Consider the following 26,038-nt stretch of genomic DNA (forward strand, 5'->3'; position numbering starts at 1 on the left):
TACGATGCACAATTAAGAATATTAATTCTACTGAATGGAGAATTAAATTAATATTTTATTTTCTTATACACACCCTATTATAATTTGGGTTTGTAAAATGTGTTTTATTTGCAATTCTCCCATTATATATTAGCGACACACATTAACCTAGCAGCAAAGTATCTCATATTGTTATATTCATCTCATGTTCTCATGATATATGAGATGGATTTCAAATAAAATCCAGCTACATACAATCCATTTAAAACGTACTCTGTTTATCTTGATCTATGTTCTACAAATATTTTAGGAAGTATTGTGATCTTCTTGCTGCTCATATGCTCTCACAATTGCTGCAATATATTTATTCATCAAAATGGAAAATGATTTAAATAGTATCTCAGGCCACTATTATACTAAAACAACCAGATGTCAGTGATATTTCAAAATACCTCAAATTATTTGTTTGTATATATTTATTAAATTAATGTGTTGATGCTGCATTCTTTGAAGGGGGAGGGGTCATTTTCTATCTGCCTTTCCAAAGTGCCAGTTGTGTGGTTCGCATACAAAGAGCATAGAATTCCCCCAGATTAATAATACACGTGTTAAAAATAATAAACGACCACGTCTCCTTGCAGTAATACCCACATACAAGTGATATCAAAATTACAACAATATTGCCTCCCAACAACGCCTTTAACCTCCAAATCACAGAGTAGATAATGCTATTTTTAAAGTTAGTAAAGTTCGACCTCGCTGGGCACCCATACTTTTCGGCGACACCATTAGCAGCTAAGATATAGGGGTCTCCGATTACCAGACATTCATATTCTTATCCTTCCAGATTCTGCCTACACAAACTGTTATATCTATATTGGAAGTAAAAACAAGTATTTGAAACACACGAATCCACGATCACTATTCAGCAGCACGGAGATCGAATAACAACCCAATATTATTCTCTCTCCCGACCCCTCCAGCTGATGTAATGGTATCGTCTCCGAGGTAGGGTAATGGAAGAGGTGTAAGTGAAAGAGATCAACCCTGTGACAGCAGATGAACTTTAGTTTATATCATATATTCAGTGACATTGGCCGGAGGTAATCACTTTTTAAAGCGCTTCTGTGGTGTTTGTACGGGCGAGGCTAGTCCTCCAGTCAATGACGTTGTGTAATGTTGTTGTTTTTTGTGAGGAAATGTGTTGTGAGTCGGATGTGCTCCTGCCTTGCTCGTACCGCTCCTGCCTCAGTGGGATCTTGCCTTCCTGAGTCATTTGCCATCCTTTCGCTTTTGTTATTGTCGCGATTGACAGTAAATCATGTGTGTTTGGGCCAAACCTGGCCTCGGGAGTCAATTTTGTCTTTCCCCTGCCGTCCAAGGGTCTTATATCGGCTAAAAGCAGGAGTGAAAGGAAGGAATGGCATTAGGTAGGCCTTACTGTTAGTCGCTGGGAATGAACTGTGACAGCGCTGTACGTCTTCTTACATTGACGCTCTTACGCTGTGTTTAAACCAAGGATTATGGTTGAATACGTTTAAATGTAATGCATACATTAATTTCACAAGTTATTAATGCTGCTGACAGTGGTTAACTAAAGCAAGCGGGACCGGGGTCCGGTAACTAGCCGGGCTCCTTTGCTGTTTCCATTGATTTAAACTGTCTATCTTTGTTTCCGTAGCAGTCAGGGGGTTTAATTGTCATTTACGTGTAATTGATCTTTCCTGTGTTCATGTATTATGGGGCTGATATTACACCATAACACACAAGCTGGCTTTCTCTTGAATGGACATATGTTAAGTAGCACTGCGTAACATGGCCTTTTTATTGTGCAGGGATGATGGGATCTAAATTGATTGTCATGTTTTTTGTTTTGTTTGTTTTTTTAACTTTATTCATCTGCACGGAGTAATACTTATTCTAATATTATACTTCACTATCCCGAACAAGTCATACTGTTTTGTATTATTACGGGGGAAACAACAACTTTTAAACGCAGAATACATTACATTTATCACATATGTTGATTAAGTATGTCATTAAGTGTCATTGTCTTGGTTCTTTCAATGAAACCAACAGGTCTGCAGGTGTGGGGACATACGGATTATTATGTTGTAATGAGCTTGCAGGAGGTGATCATGACATGTTTATATGGTTTGACAAATGTTTCATAGAATTATTAATGCTATTTATCTTGAATTTAGGATTACTCCCTGCTCAGAAATGTCATTCAGTTAATAGGTGTGAAGATTGTAATTGGAATTATTTCAATAATTCTACCCTAAAAAAATGTGCAAGTGTTTTTTTAATTTTATTTATTTTTTATTTAAAATGCCTGTTTTAGGACTGTTATTCACAGAGCTTTTATTACTGTGATAAAGGAGGTTTTTCAAATATATAAAATTATTCGTTGAGATCTATCAATGAATCAATGAATAAATTAAGAATCATCAAAATTACCACTCTAATGAAGGCTGTATAGTAAAATAGGCCTATATATTAAAACAGTTGTGTTAAGGATAACTGACATCGGGATAAATATTGATTATTCATTGTTTTATATAGGGTCTGTTTCTCTATGTATAATTTGCTTTTTAAAACTAGTATTGCAGACACCATATTGATTTCTAGTTTGATCTATACAACCCCACCCCATTCCACATTTTCAAAAATAAAATAAAGGTAGTAAATTGTAATTATTGGTCTGATCTGCTCTCGAATGGCCCCGTGCAGTACACTTCCATTCAGTGGGTTGAAGGTATGTTAGCACGGCAAGACAATGGCTGAGTATTAGGTGCATGTATCATGATGTTTTGTAGATTTGACCATGACGGCAAATCACAATTTTATATCTTGTGAGATCTTGCCCTTCGAAGTTTGCAGTTCGGTGGTCTTATACGATCTAATTACAGCAAACAAATTTGGCCAGATTCAAATTTACCTTTTTCCCCCCTTTCTTGTCTTCCCAGCTTTCACTTATAAGCTATACAATGTCCTTGAAACCACGGGTGGTGGATTTTGACGAAACATGGAACAAACTCCTGACCACAATCAAGGCAGTCGTGATGCTGGATTATGTGGAGAGGGCCACATGGAATGACCGCTTCTCGTATCCTTGCTTCTGTAATCAAACTAAACAAACACAAGAAATACAAACTGCCTAAAACATAAAGAATATGAAATCCTTATACACAATTTCTGAATTTTAAACATTTCCGGTTACTATCATTGTGTATTTGTGCATCCTCGTCCCATAGCCCCCATCTGATACGAACATACAGTGGGTTTATAATGTGAGTGATGTTACATCTGTGTTTGTGAATTATTGGTTTTGAAATCAATGTTTTCATTATAAATATACATCTAAGCATATTTAGAGTGGTTTGTAAGTGGTTTACAGTAGCTCCATATCTAAATGTAAGCATTGTATGCATTGTTTCCTTAATCAGTTAATTAGAGATATTTATGCTTTGTGTGTTGCATACCCAGAACCTTTGGGTGAAAGGTTATACACAGAAACAAAAATATTTCTGGAAAACCATGTTCGACACCTATATAAGGTATGTATTTTGCACTCTTCCATAAAGGTGTACTAATTAAATATATATAAGCAACTGTGAAAATAGATACATAAGCCCATCCCTTTTGGTGGAATGAAAACACAGTAATTCAAGGCTAAGAGATAATAATGGCAGTTTATGTTAAATCATGCAAGGTGTCCCACAGACAGTTAAAATGTAACTTGTTTTTTTTCCTGTTTCCAGAAAGTCCTGGAGTCAGAGGAGAAGGTCTTGGTGATGTACCACAGATACTGGGAGGAGTACAGTAAGGGAGCTGACTACATGGACTGCTTATACAGGTAATGCAGGCAGAGAGAACCTAAAACATATTTTCCTCTCATGTTGTGTACACCATCTTAGCCGTATTGTTTTAATCATCCTATCTGCTCTATTGCAAACTAAAAACCTGTACCCTACCATGAATTCATGTATTGTCACAAGAGTGCATATAAATACAAATGCAATAGTGTACAAGTTGATTTGCAGGTACATCTAAGTTTTGATTCAACGTTGGCCTTATTTTATTTTTTCTCTGTGGGGTTTCTGGCCATGAACAAGTCATTATCTGTGTGCTTAATCTGAAGAATGGAATGACATTACAAATGAATATAACAGGTGTCCCACAATGCATAGTGTGTCTGTGATATTCTGATGGGCTTGAAGCAATGAGATCAGCCCCGTGAGATCAGTAAGGCTTTAGCAGGACGTGGTACTTGGCAGATCGTGGAATGGTTGGAAAGACACTGTCGAGGAACTCGCTGGATATCAGCACGAGCTTTGAACTCAAACTTTTTTTTTTTTTTACCTACACAGGTACCTCAACACACAGTTTATTAAGAAGAACAAACTGACCGAAGCCGATCTGCAGTATGGTTACGGTGGGGTTGACATGAACGAACCACTTATGGAAATAGGAGAGGTAAGGACACATTGCTGCATTCTTGATAAGGAATTTCAAACTTACATATTCTTTTAGATCGGTTTACTATGCCTTTCAGTTGTAGATGAGTGCATATGCTTGGCTTTGATCTTGCAATTCTGTGATTTTGAACTTGTATGAAGGAAACAAGGGTATAAAAAAAAGTTAAATTGTTTAAATACGTTTTCACCATCATGAACTTTCACCTATTAAATACAAACACATCAACGGGACAGATATGTTTGGAAAGCATGAACACCAATTATGTTTTTCACATTTTGTCCAAATTCATATTGACAAGAATATCTGTCACAATCATTTAATATCAAGCCAGTTGGGTTCAGTAACTTCATAATTACAAATTTAGGACTTTAATAAGACATTTATTTGGATACAATGCTGCATTGAATGAATGTTTGCAAAGCTGTGCTAAGTACTTGTTAAAATACTAAAGTTTTAAACCCTCAGTAAGGTTTTATTGTACTGTTGCCTTACAGTTGGCACTAGACATGTGGAGGAAGCTGATGATTGAACCCCTACAGACCGTTCTGATCAGGATGCTGCTGAAAGAAATCAAAAAGTAAGTTAGGATTTTCTTTGGCCTCACTTTGTTACATCTAATAGTTTTTACTTGTTTGTTGCTCAGTGGCCAAGAATTCTGGCCTCCCACCAAAAACACTAAGCAGATACAATCTCATCCTACTCCAAATTAATTACACCATTTTCTCCGAAAACTAGATGAATGTCCATTTACATCATAGGCATTTTTACAAATTCAAGGACAATTAGGGACCTTTAAGATAATTACCGTCTTTCAATTTCAATTCCCCCCCCTCAGAGCATTGCTTCTAATGACATGTCAGGTCTTGACTAGTGCTTCCTTGTTTGCTGTGCCCAGACGTTGATAGTGTTATGTGTCATCTGCGTTGTGTGGTCTCACATCCTCCCACTGTATCTTACTTGCTGATCAAAAGTAGGTGGAGTGAAGGAATCGGAAACCTACTGTAATCCCTTCTTGAAACTGTACCGAGTCATAGTTTCTTGCAGCAGGGCAATTGTGGAGGTTAATTGTGAAATTCGGCCTGTTAATAGCAATCTCTTCTGCCAATAGGGGTGTTCCTTTTGGCCTTCAGGGCAGATCTATAAAGCCTGTAAATATCCCTGGAATCTAATGAATGTATAGATCTACTTATTTATACACTCTGTCTTAATGTTCTTAAAATAAACCGCATGTTGAGCTGCAGCGTGGCAGCCTATCTGTTATGTTAGTCTCAACTTATTGGTGCTTTCTGTTTTCTGGGAAATTCCATTACTAATGTGTAGAATGACTGCACAACCCTTCTGGGTCAGTAGAAAAGAGTGTTTTATTAGCATGACGCATATTGACTTTATTTTATTTATATAAGAATAAGATGCCTGAGCATCCTCTGCTTCAGAAATCTTGAATGGTTTTGCTTTCAATTAATCAAAAATAGTGAAGATAACAGTCAGGGAAACTATGCTGATTGTAGAAAAACAAAGTGTTGGAGTTCAGCAAAATGTGTGAATAGTTTTGCGTGGGGAATGAATGACCGATATCAAATGTTTACCCAAGACCACTGTGCTCTGAGTGTGGTCTTCCAGTCCTGTTTCATACTGGTTGCATATAAAAAAAATGGCATGACCTTCTGTTATAGGGCGATATTATCTCAGTGTATTCTTGGCTGTTACTCTTGGCCTTATCCCTATACATTTGTGGGTGCTATATGTGCTCTGGAGGGGTTATATGCATGCACTGAAATAGCTTGTTTTATTTTTAGTGACCGGTGTGGTGAGGACCCTAATCAGAAAGTAATCCATGGGGTTATCAACTCCTTTGTTCATGTTGAACAGTACAAGAAAAAGTTTCCTCTTAAGGTAAGACATCTGTGTAAGAGTTAACTTTTAACAATTAGGCTGTTCTGTTATGAACCCTGTGTTTAATAGTTGTTTCTTAATGCATATTACTGATGGTTATAGCTTCATTATTATTATTAATATTATTATTATTATTATTATTGGTGCAATTCAACACAGGATGATACAGTACTTTGAAAATAGTTTTTTTTTTTCCATGTTGTAAAATAATGTGATTGGGGAAATATATTTATTTAATTTAATTGTATCCCCACCCCCTGTGATTAATGCAGAAGTAACTATGCTTTGTATCCTGACATTTTTAAACCACCTTCCTTTCCTGTTTTGCTTTGTTTGTTGTAGTTTTATCAGGAAATCTTTGAAGGGCCATTTCTGTCAAAAACGGGAGAATATTACAAACAGGAAGCCTCCAATTTACTGCAGGAGTCAAACTGCTCACAATATATGGAAAAGGTAGGGGAGCCGGGTTATGCATTTCTTATGTCAGTCTCCACCAGGTATACATATTGTGCTTGACCTTATTGATCTGATGACTGAGTCTCAGCTATGTCTGTTCAAGCTCAGTTGCCTGGCACCATATAGACCTACTCTTGTGTCTCCTGTGGTGCAGGGAGGATGTGGAGAGATGGGGAGATGGTAGATTCTCTCTGACACACTTTAGGCTGCTGTGGTGAGAAGAGATGTGAAATTATAAAGTTGTCAGCCTATATATATATATATGGGCTGACAACTTTATAATATATATGAGAGAGAAAATATTTTACATCTTCTATCTGGTCATTAAGTCATCAATCTACAAATTGACTTTGGTTTATGAGTATTAAACATAAAAGGGTATTGGTTATAATCCAGTATAGAAACTGCCTATTTCATCTGTCCATCACAGAGAAAGATGTGTATTTTCTGGGTTAAGCCACTTTACCAAAATATTTTAAACAGATTTTTTTCCACTTTGTATGTTCTGTATAATAAACTTTTAAGACATCTCCCTTAATTGCTACTGACAGTCTGCAAATCTTTGCATATAGTGAACTCTTACTGCTGTGGGGTACCGCATATTGTTTCAAAGCCCTTATAGAGGAATCTGATCTTTAACGTTTGTTTTACTCCTATGGGACAATGAAAAGAGAAGAACCTGTGTCGCTACTATCATAGCAAATATTTCAAAGATCATCTCATAATGTATTTCAAATTACTTTTCCCCCATGACTGCTCGATTTAACTCTAGGAATCTTTGTGTTTTTTTGATTATCAGGAAATATAGGAAAGAGGAAACTGTTTCTATGCTGAGGAAATTGAAGCTTGAAAGGGAATATTTTACTTTGGTCAGGAAATAATTAGTCCCACGTTTTGTCGATGGTTTGCCTTGACTGGAAATGAAAAGCACACCTACCCTTCCTTAGTAAGATTTAATTTGAAAACATTACCATGAGAGATGTTTAATTTTGAATTAAGTATTTCACACGAAAAGTGTGCAGTCTGCCCTGACAGCGCTTTTCCATTATGTAGGATCCCTGTGGAAATAAAGGTTATCAAGGGAGGTAGTTGTAAAATGAATTACTATTGGCAGGATTGATGGGAGGAAGGATGGAAAGCTAGCTAAACATGTAAAACAAACAAGGTGAAATAGGATTACTTAAAAGGAGAATATGAATATTAACAACATGGATGAATTGCTGAGGGGGGCAGAATAAATTGGCTTTCAGTCCAAGGGGTAGCAAAGAGATTCTAATAGAGTGAATATCTGCAGTGTTGCACTTCTCTAAAGCTACACATGAGTCATGAACACATCTGTGAATCGAGGGCATCCGTTGACGGCACTGACTAGGGACCCAAACATTGTAACTCACAGATTGTCCCCTTGGAGTAAATCAAGAGAAACGGGGCCTGGTGGATCTCTCCTCCCACTGGTGACGTCTGCGATTCGGTTCTCCGTTCTTGCAGGGTTCTTGAAATCTGGTGCGATTTGACAATATGTACTTCTTGCCACCCCCGCAGGTTTTAGCGAGATTAAAAGACGAAGAAGTGCGATGTCGGAAGTACCTGCACCCCAGCTCCTACGCCAAAGTGATCCACGAATGCCAGCAGAGGATGGTAGCCGACCACCTGCAGTTCTTACACGGGGAATGTCAGAATATCATCCGCCAGGAGAAGAGAGATGGTTTGTCACGTTCTTTTCTGAAGGAGAAATAAGGACAATTTGGTAGTGGCTATGGGGTATAACCCTGGAATCGTCATACATTATGAAGTATGCAGACCATAAAATGTCAGCAAGTAAGTCTGCAATACAAGCATTTAGCGGGGACATGCTGTGACCAGTGAGGGGGTGGTCACATGTGAGCCCGTTAAAGGTTTTACACAGCACAGATATCACAGAAGGGGGTAAGACTTGCCAATTATGCATCAAATACCCCTTTTATTTTAATGCTTGTGTTGATTTCTGTTTTAGGCTCATTTATATCGTGTTCCCTTTAATCTTATATTTAGATTTAGATCTTCTACGTGCATTGTAAATAGTCTAAATGCTTAAGTCTCATTTGCCCTGAATGTGAGGTTATATGGATTCAGCATGTAGTTTCTTTATATAGTAACATTGAGTGATTGTTTATAGGGTAAATGCAATGTATATTAATTTGGGTTAGGGTTACTGTTGGATTGAATTAAACAAATATATAGCAACACTTTTAATATTGTTTTAAATACATACCTCCGAGTCCATTGTATTGCAAATCGAATCTGCCATTTTATTGCATTTTATGACCTCTCACTCACTGGCTTCATTTGATCCTCTTGCGAGTGCTGATGTGATATAATTCTCGTAACTGAGTTAATAAAACTGAGCCGACACCTGCATAGAAAGTACACAACACAGGGTGATTGTGTATTCTGTGACGGTCGTCGTTTATTAACTTTCATTCAGGAAACCTATGATTGCAGATTCTAGATCAAGTTAATAACTTTCCTTAGAAGTTACACCATAGATCCTAGGTCATTGTGTTGACCTGCTTTAGTCATTAAATCTTAAATCTGTTGTCCATGGTAAAAATGTTATGTCTTTAACAAGATACTATGATCATTTTTGAAAATTACAGTTCATTGGTTGTTTTTATTGGAAGAAAACCATAAGAGGCAAAATGCATCAGTCTATATTTAATTCAAATTACAGTAGTTGGTATCTGACGTTCTGAATTCCTTCAGTGTTGTTACAGAAATTAAAATGTGCACAGCCTTCCTAATCAGTTTAGTTTCATTTTTACATTTCTGGTTTGGCTTGCCAGTGTAATGTTTTTAGTAATGAATGAGCGACATGGTGACTGTGACTCCTCTCTGTTCTTCTCAGACATGGCCAACATGTACACACTGCTGCGTGCCGTCTCCAATGGTTTACCTCACATGATTCAGGAGCTGCAGATCCACATCCATGATGAGGGCCTTCGAGCAACTAGTAACCTCTCTCAGGAAAACGTGAGCGCTCGTCCTTGCATGACCCCAGGTTCCCATACAGAGGACCCAAGAATATAATATGTTGTAGTTCAGTGTTCTCTGTAAGGTGGGGAGATAAAGTACTTGTCCAGCAGCATCAAAATATGATTGTGTATTTATTAGACTTGCGCTCTTCTACTGAGAAATTGCCCGTTATACTCTTAGAAATTGATGTAATTGATGACCTGCGTGCTCCATGAAATGCATTTCTTTCCCCTCGTGTTGTAGATGCCAACTCAATTTGTGGAGTCCGTGTTAGAGGTTCATAGTAAATTCGTTCAGCTCATCAACACCGTCCTGAATGGCGACCAGCACTTTATGAGCGCACTTGATAAGGTAATCTCACAAAACAGTCTCATCTGGGTCTGAGCACTTGATTTGCTTCATTCCTGGAGAAAAATCTGCATATGTTGGGGTTTTATTCTGCAAAATCTGTCCATTAGGTGGAGATAGAGAGATGTTTCAGGAGAGAATTATAAACATGAAGTGTTATAGCTGTTCCATGTTCCCTTCCCCTGCGTTTTTGTTATGAATGAAAAAGCGTGTTAGAAAGTTCAATCTTTTTATTTTTTGAGGAAGAATTCCTATGGTATAATGACAAAACATTCAATTATTTTTCTCTGCTTTCAGTTATAAAAGTAGAATATTGTTTTGTTTATTTTCAGGCATTGACTACAGTTGTCAACTACAAAGAGCAAAAATCCATCTGCAAGGCTCCTGAATTGGTTAGTACAGACACATGCTCTTCTTAAACTGCAATCCAGCGGCAGTTCACAAAACCATTTTATTGGAAAATGTCTGCTTTGAATAAACTGTTCACAAATACGATTTTTATAAATCCTCAATGTACTTCTCCAGCAATTGAACAATTTACTGGTTATAATTTACATTACAGGGGTGACCTATTAATGTTTTGCCTGCATTTTCTTGTTTTGTATTGTTTTGTATTATTCTCTAAGCTTGCTAAGTACTGTGACAATCTGCTGAAGAAATCTGCAAAGGGAATGACAGAGAACGAGGTGGAAGACAAGCTCACAAGTTTCATCACTGTATTTAAGTATATTGATGATAAGGACGTCTTTCAGAAGGTAAGGATTTGTTTCCTTATTGAAAGTGGTAAATCCTATATATTTGTAGGAATCGGGTTATGCTATATACACAAGTGAATGTAGTTACGTATACTAATATAGACATACAGGCACGTATGCTTATATGCTGTTTTCCTCCTTGTCTTTTCTGCTTGTATTTCCAGATAAATATTTCAAAACGCCTTATTTCCATTTGCAAATGCTATATATTGTTTTTTTTTCACTGCCTTAACGTTTGAACACATTCTGGGCAAATTAAAAACAGGAAGGAGAGTCTGGGGAAGGGTTTTAAACGGGTCTTTCATTTCCTTACTGGACTTTAACACCTAGGAATCTCTAAACCGATAGCAATCTTGTCCTAGACTCTCATTCACATTCACGAAAGCACATTATATAATGTGCATAATGGTTCTGGAACATTTCATCCTTTTTCCAGGAAGGCGGTCTGTCTTGGGATTGGGTGTTTGTTGTCTGATGAAAGTATTTAGGGATGTTGTTTAGTAAACCTTGAGTGAAAGAACCATATCCTTTTTCAAAAGTATGTAAAGTATTATAATGGTCAGTGCTTCACAAAAGTATGATATGTAGGATATCTTTTCCCAGCTACAGACGTCTGTTTTCAACTGATATTGGAAGCATAAACTTTATATATGGTTTTCATTAAAAAAAAAAAAGGAATATCAATGAAAAGTACTTGTGATATTTCATCTGTCTATCTGTTTCCTTTCAGTTTTATGCAAGAATGCTAGCAAAGAGATTAATACATGGCCTGTCCTTGTCCATGGATTCAGAAGAAGCCATGATCAACAAACTGAAGGTAATTGAAGAAGAAAAAAATAAAAATGTATGCATAGTTAGAAAACACAAATACAAATGCAAGTGTGTGCATTCAAAATACATTTCCATACAACAGACATTTTAATTGAGTGGTCTACAATAGCATTAGGACAATTATCTTTTCATTACATATACAAGGTGACCTACAGAGAGTGTCCATTATCTCAGTAATCATAGAGTTAATATTTGAACACATTAGTTTGAGTTAAATGTATGGCAAGTTGAGATTTGCAGGTCTGATCATGATTAGGGCGTTCACACTGGTGGATACAACTTCTACAAATTATTGAACAGTATTCACAATTTGATTTTTTTGAAGCTTTCCTATGGTTTTGAATACAAGTCAGAATCCGCCATGAGTGTCCACTGATTATTGATTTTGTTTGTCTTTGTAATACTGCATCTTTAAATGGGACTGTGCATCTTTAATCCAACTACACTCCTATATAATCATTTAACGCTTTATCTTGATTGTTCAGCTGGAAGTAGAGGCCATATTGCTGTAGGTTATCACAAATCAGTTAACTTCTTTTATGGTGCATTCGCTGGTTTTAAATTTTTTATTTGAGCTGAATGTGAAGTCAATAGCAGGAATATTTATCGGTCACCTAGCCACAGTTCAGTAGCCGCAGCAATGTTACACACACATTCAACTGTGCTCATTGTGTTTTATTAATCATGCTAACTGCTGTTCCACAAGCTTTCTCTAGTATCGATCCCACTGTGTTGTATTGACAAGTATCTGTTAGTGTGAGAAACCAGATGAATTCATTATCTGCAAATACAGTAAAGGTACACGGCAATGCCAAAACAAATATAGCTTTTAAATTTAAATTGATTGCCCTTGTCAGTACTATACAAAGGCATGTACATGCATAATTGAACAGCAATGAAAGACAGGGGTCACTACATTATGTTTATTACCTGCATTCAGAGACCGTTGCATTAAAGGAAAACACAAATGCAGTCTATAAAATTAGTTTCTTAAATTCTGACACATTTTGGTGCCAGGAGATCTTTAATACTGCAGATTTTGTGCATCTTAAAAACAAAAGTAAATAAATTTTTTGTTGTTTTTCTATTTTATCATGTTAAGTCGTGGAAATTAACAGGGATGTTTTTGTTTTTTTTTCTTCTACAGCAAGCATGTGGCTACGAGTTCACTAGCAAACTCCATCGAATGTACACCGACATGAGTGTCAGCGCTGACCTGAACAACAAGTTTAACAACTTCATTAAAACCCAGGAAACTGTGATAGATCTGGGAATTAGTTTTCAAATTTATGTACTACAGGTAATTCAAATGTTTCTAAAGAAAAAGCAACCACTTCTGTCGAACGAGGAAGAGAGAATATTCGAAAGGAATCAGTCTTTTAAATTCCGCTTTATTTTAAATTGTTTGCAATATTAGCAGGCCTCACTGGCTTTTTGAGAAACGTGCTTTTATTCAGAGTGAGCATGAACTGTTAAGACTACTTACTACCTTATGCTTTTAATCTTCCATAGATATCCATATGTTTCTTTGTAGAGTAGTCTAGTACAGCATCAATCCAAAATAGTTGCACATTGTGTTGCATTTTGTTCTTTCTTTTAATAGTAGCATTCAAAGATTTAATACAGTGTGAAGATCATACAGACCTGGGGTTGCCATCTGTCTGAGTCACCCTCGGGTGTCCGTGTGCCCTTGGGAGAGGGGAAAAAAACAACAACCCATGAGGTTAATTAATTGATGAGAAGGGCACTAAACTAATGTCATAGCAAATCACATTGTTTATGTGCCATCTGTGGAAAATAGAAGATATTTGTCATATTGTTCTATGAGCGATACTCTTCCGTTTTGTGACAGTAAGATTGTCGGTGTGTTGTATGACTACCTGTGCTCTGAGCAGTAGACACAATCGTCTCTGTGTTGTTTCAGGCGGGCGCTTGGCCTCTGACACACGTCCCCTCCTCCACGTTCGCCATCCCTCAGGAGCTGGAGAAGAGTGTGCAGATGGTAAGTTAGCGGAGAGACACCAGAGTAACGTGAGGGGGCGGCTAATCCTCCGCACTTGTCTCCCAGGGACAGAGAACGACCGATTTTTATATACATCTCTTTATTGCATGTATACAGATAGCAAGGTTATTTCATAATTACTTCAATTAACTTATAAATCCCTGTTTTAATAGTGTGTAATCACTTTTAATTCAGTATTTACAATAAATAAGGGGGCAAAACATGTTAATTGTAACTGAAATATAAAATAATTTTGATTTAGTGTAGAATAATAATGTAGATTGTTTAAAACGCAAGGACTTCTGACTCGTTTTGATTTTATTCTTCTGTTTCATAAACTACAAAAAAAACTAATATTCAAGCAGTTGGAAGTGAAGCGATGGAAGGAATGATATCCATTTATTGAATGTGCCGTTTTAGTGTTTCACCCCAGCTTGTACAATCCAGTTCACTGCTGCAGAAATGAGAAGGATTTGAAGGAAAAGGCAGCCTGGTTATTGCATTTGAATCTCACCGGCTAATCGTATCGCCAGCTTTTTCTCCTGGAAACCTAATCAATTAGTATTTTCAAGTTACTGAGTGTTGAAATAGAGTTTAAGCAGGTGGTTCCCCCCCCGGCCTCCCCTGACATCTATAAGTAGGGGCCACTATATTTAAAATGCAAAGCAGCCTCTCCCAGCATTCCCTGCCTGATGTCTGGGGACAGAAGTGCCATATCACAGTCTCTGTGTGTCACAGATGGGGTCAGCCCCTCCGAGCTCCTCTCCTCTAACTGACTTCAGTGCTGGAATGCGATGTCACTCTCTGCAGTGAGGCGTAATGGATTTCCACTGGACCGCAGAGAGAGGCTAGAGAAAGCAAATGGGTGTAATATTGATTATTTTTCCTTTGCAGTTTGAATTATTTTACAATCAGCACTTCAGTGGGAGGAAGTTAACCTGGCTGCACTATCTCTGCACAGGTATGTGGACGACTAACAGGAGACTCAAGTCACGTTCCTGGTTTTATGATACAAGATACTAGCATATTTATCATCTAAAACCGTGAATTATCACTAATAAAAGCGCATTTGATTTACATTTTATAGGCTTCTTTAGCAGTCATAGACTCATTAAGTCATTTGTGATGGATACTGGTTTGAAAAAGGCAGTTGTATAATATATTATAATGCCTACTGTATTTTTACTAAAGTTTAACCTCTAGTCATGTTAGATTGTTTCAGACAAATTCATGACTTCTTTAATGAATTCAATGAAGTTAACATTTAAAAGCTAAACAACGTTCCATTTTTTAAATATCTTTTTCAATTGAATTAGGACAGATAATGAGATATTGTCGAGCCAGACAGAACAATGTGCTGTCTTACTAATAGGATCCCAGCAGCGATGATTAAAGTTAGCTGACATTCCAAACTTGGCATAGTAATCCAGTAAATTGTAAAGCAGAGCACTATACAGTGAGGGGAAAAGGTATTTGATCCCCTGCTGATTTTGTACTTTAGCCTACTGACAAAGAAATGATCAGTCTATAATTTTAATGGTAGGTGTATTTTAACAGTGAGAGACAGAATAACAACAAAAAAATCCAGAAAAACGCATTTCAAAAAAGTTATACATTGATTTGCATGTTAATGAGGGAAATAAGTATTTGATCCCCTATCAATCAGCAAGATTTCTGGCTCCCAGGTGTCTTTTATACAGGTAACGAGCTGAGATTAGGAGAACTCTCTTAAAGGGAGTGCTCCTAATCTCAGCTCGTTACCTGTATAAAAGACACCTGTCCACAGAAGCAATCAATCAATCAGATTCCAAACTCTCCACCATGGCCAAGACCAAAGAGCTGTCCAAGGATGTCAGGGACAAGATTGAAGACCTACACAAGGCTGGAATGGGCTACAAGACCATCGCCAAGCAGCTTGGTGAGAAGGTGACAACAGTTGGTGCGATTATTCGCAAATAGAAGAAGCAAAAAATAACTGTCAGTCTCCCTTGGTCTGGGGCTCCATGCAAGATCTCACCTCGTGGAGTTTCAATGATCATGAGAACGGTGAGGAATCAGCCCAGAACTACACGGGAGGATCTTCTTAATGATCTCAAGGCAGCTGGGACCATAGTCACCAAGAAAACAATTGGTAACACACTAAACTGTGAAGGACTGAAATCCTGCAGCGCCCGCAAGGTCCCCCTGCTCAAGAAAGCACATGTTCATTGGCAAACTTCAGACGGGCCTGTACATCTGAATGATTCAGAGGAGAACTGGGTGAAAGTGTTGTGGTCAGATGAGACGAGAATCGAGCTCTTTGGCATCAACTCAACTCGCCGTGTTTGGAGGAGGAGGAATGACCCCAAGAACACCATCCCCACCGTCAAACATGGAGGTGGAAACATTATGCTTTGGGGGTGTTTTTCTGCTAAGGGGACAGGACAACTGCACCGCATCAAAGGGACGATGGACGGGGCCATGTACCATCAAATCTTGGGTGAGAACCTCCTTCCCTCAGCCAGGGCATTGAAAATGGGTCGTGGATGGGTATTCCAGCATGACTATGACCCAAAACACACAGCCAAGGCAACAAAGGAGTGGCTCAAGAAGAAGCACATTAAGGTCCTGGAGTGGCCTAGCCAGTCTCCAGACCTTAATCCCATAGAAAATCTGTGGAGGGAGTTGAAGGTTCGAGTTGCCAAACGTCAGCCTCGAAACCTTAATGACTTGGAGAGGATCTGCAAAGAGGAGTGGGACAACATCCCTCCTGAGATGTGTGCAAACCTGGTGGCCAACTACAAGAAACGTCTGACTTCTGTGATTGCCAACAAGGGTTTTGCCACCAAGTACTAAGTTGAAGGGGTCAAATACTTATTTCCCTCATTAACATGCAAATCAATTTATAACTTTTTTGAAATGCGTTTTTCTGGATTTTTTTGTTGTTATTCTGTCTCTCACTGTTAAAATACACCATTAAAATTATAGACTGATCATTTCTTTGTCAGTGGGCAAATTTACAAAATCAGCAGGGGATCAAATACTTTTTTCCCTCACTGTATCTTATTTAAAAGGCTATAGCTTTTCTTCCTTGGCAATGACATTTTCCAGTAGATTCTTTCATGGTTTTACAAAAACTAAAACTTATTAACCCTTATTTATAGCAATACTATGAAATGTAATCTTCAATGGAGCATAAAGCTAAATACGAGTTTTTCTTCAGTATCTCGTGGACCGTATGTGTTTTGGTTTGATACGCATGAGTCTCGTGAGGGATGTGAAACTGAATGTGTGTCATTTTCAGGTGAAGTGAAAATGAACTATCTCTCCAAGCCCTACGTGGCAATGGTCACCACATACCAGATGGCAGTGCTTCTGGCCTTCAATAACGGCGAGACGGTCAGTTACAAAGAGCTCCAGGACAGCACACAGATGAACGAGAAGGAGCTCATGAAAACAATCAAGTCGCTGCTGGATGTCAAAATGATAAACCACGACTCTGAAAAGGTGAGTTCATTCCTCTCTGCTCACGGGGGAAATAAAAATAAATCCCAAATCAACAAAGCAGAATGTACATAGACCGCTGAACTTTTTACTGATTAACTTTAGTCAAAGCTTTGGTGTCACTGTATTTCACTTTTATTCCAAATAACTAGAGATTTAGTTAATTCAAACATCCTGCCCTGGCTTCCATGTCTGATGGGAAAACAACTGTGATGCAATGTGATTATTCAGCGGGGAATGGGGCGTAGGGAAGTGAGGTCATAGCAGCGCTGGCTTTGTTTTTAAATGTTACTTCTTCAGAGCCAAATTCCATCTACCAGTAATAAAGCCCAAGTCAGTGACCCCAACACATACACGGCCACAGTTACCAGTAACATCTGTTTTAGTGTACGAGCAATTATTAGTGCAAGAGAGAGGAAGGATTCAGTACAATTCGGAAGAATTCAAGAACTCTGATTTAATGTATTATTTATTTAGGTTATCCGAAGTTGTCTACATGAATGGGTGTATGTCAGTGTACAGTGTTTGTATACAAAGTCATGATTCTCTGTTTTTACAGTATGTTCAGATTCAGATTCAGTCCGGTCTTCATTTAATTAAAGACTGAAATGCTTACACTTACAGCAACACACAGCCTGTCATTAGTATAAGCCGGTGTTAATGAGGCATCTAGGGGTGTAGTGCATCTGTTAATAATGTCTATATTGTGTTTTTTCAGGAAGAGATCGAAGCAGAATCTACATTCTCACTAAATATGACCTTCACCAGTAAAAGAACAAAGTTCAAAATCACAACGTCGATGCAGAAGGACACGCCACAGGTAATGCTGTTACGAGATGTGTGATTCTGATCACTGTACTGACAGTGGGTCACTTCAGTGCAAAAACAATTGCGGAGATCATTCGTTCTTCTGTCGTTTTCAGGAAATGGAACAGACCAGGAGCGCAGTGGATGAGGACAGGAAAATGTATTTACAAGCTGCTATAGTACGAATCATGAAGGCCCGCAAAATACTGAGACACAATGCGCTAATACAGGAGGTATGTCTTCACCGGACTAAATAGATCTGTTTTTCTGCTACGTTATAGTAGATTAGTACTACTACAATATAATTAATTTATTATTTGAGATCTAGTTAACATTATATTTTACATTGTTAGAAATATGACATCTATGATGATTATTGTTACTGTTGATGAAAAAGATACCTTATTTAACTTGATGGTTACATAAAAGGTGTTGTTTCGATTGGATTATTAGTCCATTGAACCATTGCATTCTGTTGTTTACTTAAAATATGGAGGTCTTGCTGGAGAAATTAGGCTTTACAAATGAGCACACCTAGGCTGAGAGATGCAGAGGAGCTCTATCTACAGACAGCACCTGTACAGTGTTTCAGGAATGAGACTCTGGACTCTTGTTTGAACACGTCTGAGAACGTAAATGAACATTTGGTCCTGAACTTGTTCCGAACACCACTTCAAAACAGACAGGCACACCTCTTGTGTTTGCAGACCTAATACATATAGATACATATATATTTTTCCTTTTGAGACATGTTTTCACAGTGCGCTCTTTTCAGGCCAGGTACGTTACGCTCCATCCCCTCTCTCTCCGTCTGTGAACACTCAGGAATGCGTCTGTGCTCTTCCCGCAGGTCATTAACCAGTCGAAAGCCAGATTTAACCCCAGCATCAGCATGATCAAGAAGTGCATCGAGGTCCTGATCGACAAACAGTATATCGAACGAAGCCAGAGCTCAGCAGATGAGTACAGCTATGTAGCATGATATTGAGTCCTGTAGGCTTTCTGGAGGACGGAGACCGTTTATGTTGCTGTCACTGTCTCGTGTGTTCCTGTGGGATGAAGCAGAACTGTGACTCCTTCTAGGGAAACTTCACTGAGTCGCCAGACAGCCCCCAACTCCCTTGATTTTATGCTGTTTACAACATCACCAGTGCCACGCCGAGTGCGTCAATGAAAATGCCTATAGTTATTGAGCGCAAGCTGATATTACATTTTTAGTCTACTAAACAAGAAAAAACAAAGTGAGTGAGCTATGACTTTACTGAAATGTGGGAGATTTAGATGGAAACCATGCTTTCTTTTCTCACGTTTGCAGTTGTTGTGTTTTTTTTAATGTATCAAAGTAAGAAAAGAATAATATTGTAATAAAACTGGTATACTGATCATTGTATCTACTTTAAAATGTAAAAAAAAGCAAAAACAAAATAAAAAACAAAAACACAATACAGGAAGAAACCTTCGAGGTGACAAACATGGTCCTGCTGCTTGTCAAATAAAAAAAAACAAAAAAAAAACAGGCATATTGTAAATATTTAATGGAGGGTTTATATGGATTGTCCGTGGGTTATCTCGTTGTCTCGATTAGGGGGATGACAACGTGTCTGAGTGGGGGGTTAGTGTAACAGAGACCCAGAAGAAGGCTTCTGTGTAAATTGGTTTAAGACCAATTATAGTCTGCTGTACAAATAGTCTCAGCCCAGTGCTGTACAGCGTGGCAGCCACAGGTTTTCTACTTAAATTGCTGGAGCAATATTAGAAATGGATTGAATGTAATCAGAGGTGTTCTGGCTTTCTATAATGGGTTTTCCTTGTTTTTTTACCTTTTAAGTATTTGTACTTAGATGACTTCCATAATATATACAGCTCTGGGAAAAAATTAAGAGACACTGCAAATTGTTCTTAAATCAGTATCTCTACATGTATGGCAGCCATTCCATTCCATTCATTTCTTATTTGGAATTTGGGAGAAATGTTGTCAGTAGTTTATAGAATAAAACAAAAATGTTCATTTTACCCACATACCTATAAATAGTAAAACCAGAGAAACTGATAATTTTGCAGTGGTCTCTGATATATATGTATATGTATGTGTGTATATATATGTGTATGTATATGTGTGTGAGTATATGTATGTATATATATATATATATATACACACTCACCTAAAGAATTATTAGGAACACCTGTTCAATTTCTCATTAATGCAATTATCTAACCAACCAATCACATGGCAGTTGCTTCAATGCATTTAGGGGTGTGGTCCTGGTCAAGACAATCTCCTGAACTCCAAACTGAATGTCTGAATGGGAAAGAAAGGTGATTTAAGCAATTTTGAGCATGGCATGGTTGTTGGTGCCAGACGGGCCGCTCTGAGTATTTCACAATCTGCTCAGTTACTGGGATTTTCACGCACAACCATTTCTAGGGTTTCCAAAGAATGGTGTGAAAAGGGAAAAACATCCAGTATGCGGCAGTCCTGTGGGCGAAAATGCCTTGTTGATGCTAGAGGTCAGAGGAGAATGGGCCGACTGATTCAAGCTGATAGAAGAGCAACTTTGACTGAAATAACCACTCGTTACAACCGAGGTATGCAGCAAAGCATTTGTGAAGCCACAACACGTACAATCTTGAGGCGGATGGGCTACAACAGCAGAAGACCCCACCGGGTACCACTCATCTCCACTACAAATAGGAAAAAGAGGCTACAATTTGCACAAGCTCACCAAAATTGGACAGTTGAAGACTGGAAAAATGTTGCCTGGTCTGATGAGTCTCGATTTCTGTTGAGACATTCAGATGGTGGAGTCAGAATTTGGCGTAAACAGAATGAGAACATGGATCCATCATGCCTTGTTACCACTGTGCAGGCTGGTGGTGGTGGTGTAATGGTGTGGGGGATGTTTTCTTGGCACACTTTAGGCCCCTTAGTGCCAATTGGGCATCGTTTAAATGCCACGGCCTACCTGAGCATTGTTTCTGACCATGTCCATCCCTTTATGACCACCATGTACCCATCCTCTGATGGCTACTTCCAGCAGGATAATGCACCATGTCACAAAGGTCGAATCATTTCAAATTGGTTTCTTGAACATGACAATGAGTTCACTGTACTAAACTGGCCCCCACAGTCACCAGATCTCAACCCAATAGAGCATCTTTGGGATGTGGTGTAACGGGAGCTTCGTGCCCTGGATGTGCATCCCACAAATCTCCATCAACTGCAAGATGCTATCCTATCAATATGGGCCAACATTTCTAAAGAATGCTTTCAGCACCTTGTTGAATCAATGCCACGTAGAATTAAGGCAGTTCTGAAGGCGAAAGGGGGTCAAACACAGTATTAGTTTGGTGTTCCTAATAATCCTTTAGGTGAGTGTATATATATATAGTGTGTGTGTTTCACCCCGTAATGTGTGTGTCTGAAAACTCAGTTTTTACATTGTTGAATTTATAAATAGTTTAATATTTCTTGTAAATGCAGTATTATGTGGTTACATAGACAAACTATTATGTTAATGGACGATTATGTGTAGTTTACAAAAAGTAAACTGCTTTTAATATACATTCAGATGAATGAGAAGCCTTGGCTACTGCTTATGACCTCCACTGAAAACATTTTATAAGACAATCAAATAAAATGCTGTGGTGCTGAGCGCAGGACCAGCCTGGCTTCTTCCACTGCACACGGTGTAACAAATTATAATGTAAGTTATAAAACGAAACGTCCTCAAGGCAATCAAATGTCACAAGTCTCAGGACAGAAGGAAAGGCAGATGCACACAGGTCCTGTATAAGGCAAACTGAACTTGGATTAGTTCAATCCACTCACACTGTGTTTTATAAGTATGAGTAGCACTCTGAGCCTCTGTGTGGTTCACGACAGCATGCATCCGGTGGATGTACGTCTAAGGTGTATTGATTTGTCTGCTGCTTACTTTCATTGACATCTTGCCTTGTTTGTGTGGTTGTCTTGCACATTATTGACACTTGTCCTATCCTCCATTCTTTTACAGAACACCTTTAGTTTACAGCACATGTTTACTTGTCTGCTTTCCTGGGCTCTAGACCCTGTTCAGCCGGAGCTCCAGATTTCCCACTGTAACCGTGTGTGTGTTTGGGGTCAGTTGCAACCATTCCTTTGAAAGGGATTACATAGCACTGCCTCCCACACTACCTGCAAGATAATGAAATTAAGTGTCTGGGGCGAAATTAGATGGTACACGTGTTTTGCTGCATGAGAAGGTTCGTGTCACTTTAAACTCTGATATCCAAACCCTTATTCATGTTCGGATCTGAAAACTAAATGACCCTTCTCTCAGATACTGAATGTACAGACCTGAAAGTGGCAGCTGTTGGGCACCTTTGCTTCGTCCTTCCTTACAGCTCTGGCCTTGTATACAGTAAGACCTGACCGATGACAATATCCTGGTGAGATTCAGTCACTGAAATATTTAACCAAATGTGACCGTAGCACCAGATCTTCCCGAGCGTTTGGGAAGCTGTTCGCATGAGTGTGAGTGAATTATGATTCCAGATGTCCTTTATATGGTACAGTGTCCCACATCTGCTGTCTGGCCCAAATTCACTAAAGCTGCAGTCTTGTAATTCTAGAGAAAATCCATTTGTATTCATCAGAAAATGGTACTATTGATTCAGCTTTCCTTCAGCTGTTAGATTTGAGCAAGAAAGACCTAGAAATGGAAATGTATTGTGAGGATTATATACACTTCATATTTACATTATCTGACACAACTGTAATTGAATATAAACTAAGATGCTGATCACAGAGGACGCTTCTTGCACAGCTATTCCGGATCAAAGAAGGCAGATATTTAACCTTAAAGGTCCTTGGGTTGCATATGGTGCCTTTGTAAGCTGAAGCTGTGCTTTCTGTTGGGTTTATTTTTAGGAGCCCTGCTACAGGAAGGCAGAGGTCTAGACTCCTTACATTGCAAGGAACAGTGAGTGAAAATAAACACTCGGAGGACACTTGAATAGATGATTGACTGAAACTCTCATTGAAGGAAAAAACAATTGTCCTTGTGTTTTTTTTTTTTTATAGGACAAAAACTGTTCTTGTTTCTCATTCACTGTGGTATATATAATAATGTATAGATCAGAAGCTTTGCTGGAATGGCTTATAAAAGAGACCCTACACATCAAGACAAGTGGAAGAGCCCAGGGGACGCCTTCATCCAGCAGTGGACAGACAATGGCTGCTGCTGATGTGAACATGGAGAGGACACTTGTATATCCCATGCAAGCCAATAAACCGATATCCTGTTGTGAGTCGGGAAACCAGTTGTGGTTGGACAATTTGAGGGATGTCTCATAAACAAATCAAAGGATATAGTAAAATAGCATGCAAGTCCTTTAAATAAAATTAAAACCCACAATACCTGCACATGAATACAATTACATATTCGGGTGCAAAATAAGATTGATATCAAAGTGCATGGTTGCGTGAGGAGGTTTTTTTCAACTGTAATACAAATGTCCACATAGTTATTCCTATTCAGCAACATCCTTTCAAAGTACAAAGCTCCCTTACAGGGTGCGGATGCAAATATACAAGAGGTGCCTCTGTCTGTAGACTGAGTTTAACCCAACATGCTGTATTGTAAGTAGATAAATTAGTCTGTTTCTGCTGTGACAACCTGTCCTGTTTTCTTGACTATAAATATGGCATGTGCTCATTTGCACAGCATCATACAAGAAAAGGAAGGATTATGATAATAGCAATGAACATTGCCTGTGAACAACAAAGCAATTGTTATTTCCTTTGAATAGGCTCCACATAGATCCCAAGACAGATGTATCTGCATCACAGCTGGCATAAAATGATCAATTATATTCAAATTATAAAAAAAAAATGTTTTTCTTCTGGAACATTCATTTAATAGCACATATTTATGTATAGTATATAAGCGCACAGATTCATATTTAATTATTGAGAATGAAAATGGATTAGGTGTGGTCACTGTGTTTTGTAACATTGGTTAGGTGCAACAGATGTAATGTCGGGGAACTTGTGATCCAGTTGTTTAAATATAATGAATCAATTGCAAGGAAGAAACAGTTGCAGACAATCCATAGATAGCACCTCAGGGATAATCTCAATTAGTGTGCCGGTTATCACCAATGGCAGCTAACCAAGACTTACAGATACAGTCCCCAGACACAGATTCAAATGTTTCCCATTGCCATGAACTTCAGAAGAGGATTGCTGCCCCCTAGATGTTTCTGATTTGTAGATTCTGAAATTACTCCAAGATTGTCTTGGAAGAGTTCATCTGGATGAAATGAAAACATCTCATGAAATACACATTTTCTGGAATAACTATTATTAAATACATTTCAAATATTTAACATATAATATGTTGGTAATCTAATATTTAACTTGACATTTAATAAGGTACTAGAATATATTATAATATTACTAATCATCATCTTTATTATCATCATCACGATGACTCTGTAAGAGAACAGTACTCTGCGTTGTGTCCCATGCAGGCTACACTCGGGACAGGCGACAGTGAGTCTCTGCGTCAGTCAATCGTCACAAAATGTGTATCCTGTATAGGTGACAGTCGTGTGGTCAGGGACAAAACTGCTGCCTGATCTTTGGCCCATATAGTGTACCAGCTTATTATGTTACATCTACACCACTAATGCGTGTGTGTTTCAGTCAGTGCTTGTGTGTCTGTAGACCCACAGCTCCCCAGAATACAGTGAGTGTACGGGCAAGAGGGGGCTTTACACATTACTGTCGCATTCCAGCTATGACTGTCGTTTCGTAATCCGTTGCAAAAGGCCAGCGTCTGTAGCAGTAGATTGTGGGGGAAAAGCATGATATTATAGGGGATGGACAGAGCTTGGCTTCTACATATCACCCTCGTGTTTATTTTAATAAAGGCATTTGCTGATCATTCACTTCTTTTTCTTGTAGGTAAATGTCAGTAGAAACTTGCTGATTACTATGGGACCTTGAGATATTAATTTGACACCACATTTTACTATACTGTGTTTTTACCACACTCCACTATACTGTTTTACCACACTACACCACATTTTACTATACTGTGTCTTTACCACACTACACCACATTTTACTATACTGTGTCTTTAACACACTCCACTATACTGTGTTTTACCACACTACACCACATTTTACTATACTGTGTTTTTACCACACTCCACTATACTGTTTTACCACACTACACCACATTTTACTATACTGTGTCTTTACCACACTCCACTATACTGTTTAACCACACTACACCACATTTTACTATACTGTGTCTTTACCACACTCCACTATACTGTGTTTTACCACACTACACCACATTTTACTATACTGTGTTTTACCACACTACACCACATTTTACTATACTGTGTCTTTACCACACTACACCACATTTTACTAAACTGTGTCTTTACCACACTCCACTATACTGTGTTTTACCACACTACACCACATTTTACTATACTGTGTCTTTACCACACTACACCACATTTTACTATACTGTGTCTTTACCACACTCCACTATACTGTGTTTTACCACACTACACCACATTTTACTATACTGTGTCTTTACCACACTCCACTATACTGTGTTTTACCACACTACACCACATTTTACTATACTGTGTCTTTACCACACTCCACTATACTGTGTTTTACCACACTACACCACATTTTACTATACTGTGTCTTTACCACACTGCACCACATTTTATTGTACTGTGTTTTTACCACACTTCACTATACTGTGTGTACCACAGTTCACCACACTTTACCATATTTTTACCACACCATACTACATTTGATTGTGTTTACCACAGCACACCGCACTACATGGCACACATACACTCTCTATATAGGGACGAAAACGAACAACAAATTAGAACAAATGTTATTATCGACCGAATCTGCAATATCATGTCAGCTGCGTAGGTCATATTTTGCATTTGGGAAAGCTACTGCATGT

The 26,038-nt window shown here is 38.3% G+C and overlaps 1 protein-coding gene across 1 annotated transcript; it reads left to right on the forward strand.

Annotated features, from left to right (window-relative positions):
• Nucleotides 1-968: 968 nt before the first annotated feature.
• Nucleotides 969-19,519, forward strand: cul2 (cullin 2). Its single transcript, XM_066717586.1, has 21 exons — nt 969-1,082; nt 2,949-3,088; nt 3,437-3,539; nt 3,744-3,838; nt 4,353-4,458; nt 4,956-5,038; nt 6,258-6,354; nt 6,697-6,807; nt 8,353-8,515; nt 9,695-9,819; nt 10,066-10,173; nt 10,503-10,562; nt 10,797-10,925; nt 11,656-11,742; nt 12,904-13,056; nt 13,681-13,758; nt 14,653-14,719; nt 17,042-17,244; nt 17,960-18,061; nt 18,165-18,281; nt 18,899-19,519. The coding sequence occupies exons 2-21, from the start codon at nt 2,970-2,972 to the stop codon at nt 19,028-19,030; spliced, it is 2,238 nt and encodes a 745-aa protein (XP_066573683.1). The 5' UTR covers nt 969-1,082; nt 2,949-2,969; the 3' UTR covers nt 19,031-19,519.
• The last annotated feature ends 6,519 nt before the right edge of the window (nt 19,520-26,038 follow it).

Source organism: Amia ocellicauda, chromosome 2 (assembly GCF_036373705.1).
Source record: "Amia ocellicauda isolate fAmiCal2 chromosome 2, fAmiCal2.hap1, whole genome shotgun sequence".
NCBI classification, from domain to species: Eukaryota; Metazoa; Chordata; class Actinopteri; order Amiiformes; family Amiidae; genus Amia; species Amia ocellicauda.

Excerpts from the sequence above, each read along its gene's own strand:
- cul2 (XM_066717586.1), top strand. The coding sequence starts at position 2,970 with ATGTCCTTGAAACCACGGGTGGTGGATTTTGACGAAACATGGAACAAA. Across the intron at positions 4,459-4,955 it reads CACTTATGGAAATAGGAGAG|TTGGCACTAGACATGTGGAG; the intron begins GTAAGGACACAT and ends GTTGCCTTACAG. Across the intron at positions 8,516-9,694 it reads CCGCCAGGAGAAGAGAGATG|ACATGGCCAACATGTACACA; the intron begins GTTTGTCACGTT and ends TGTTCTTCTCAG.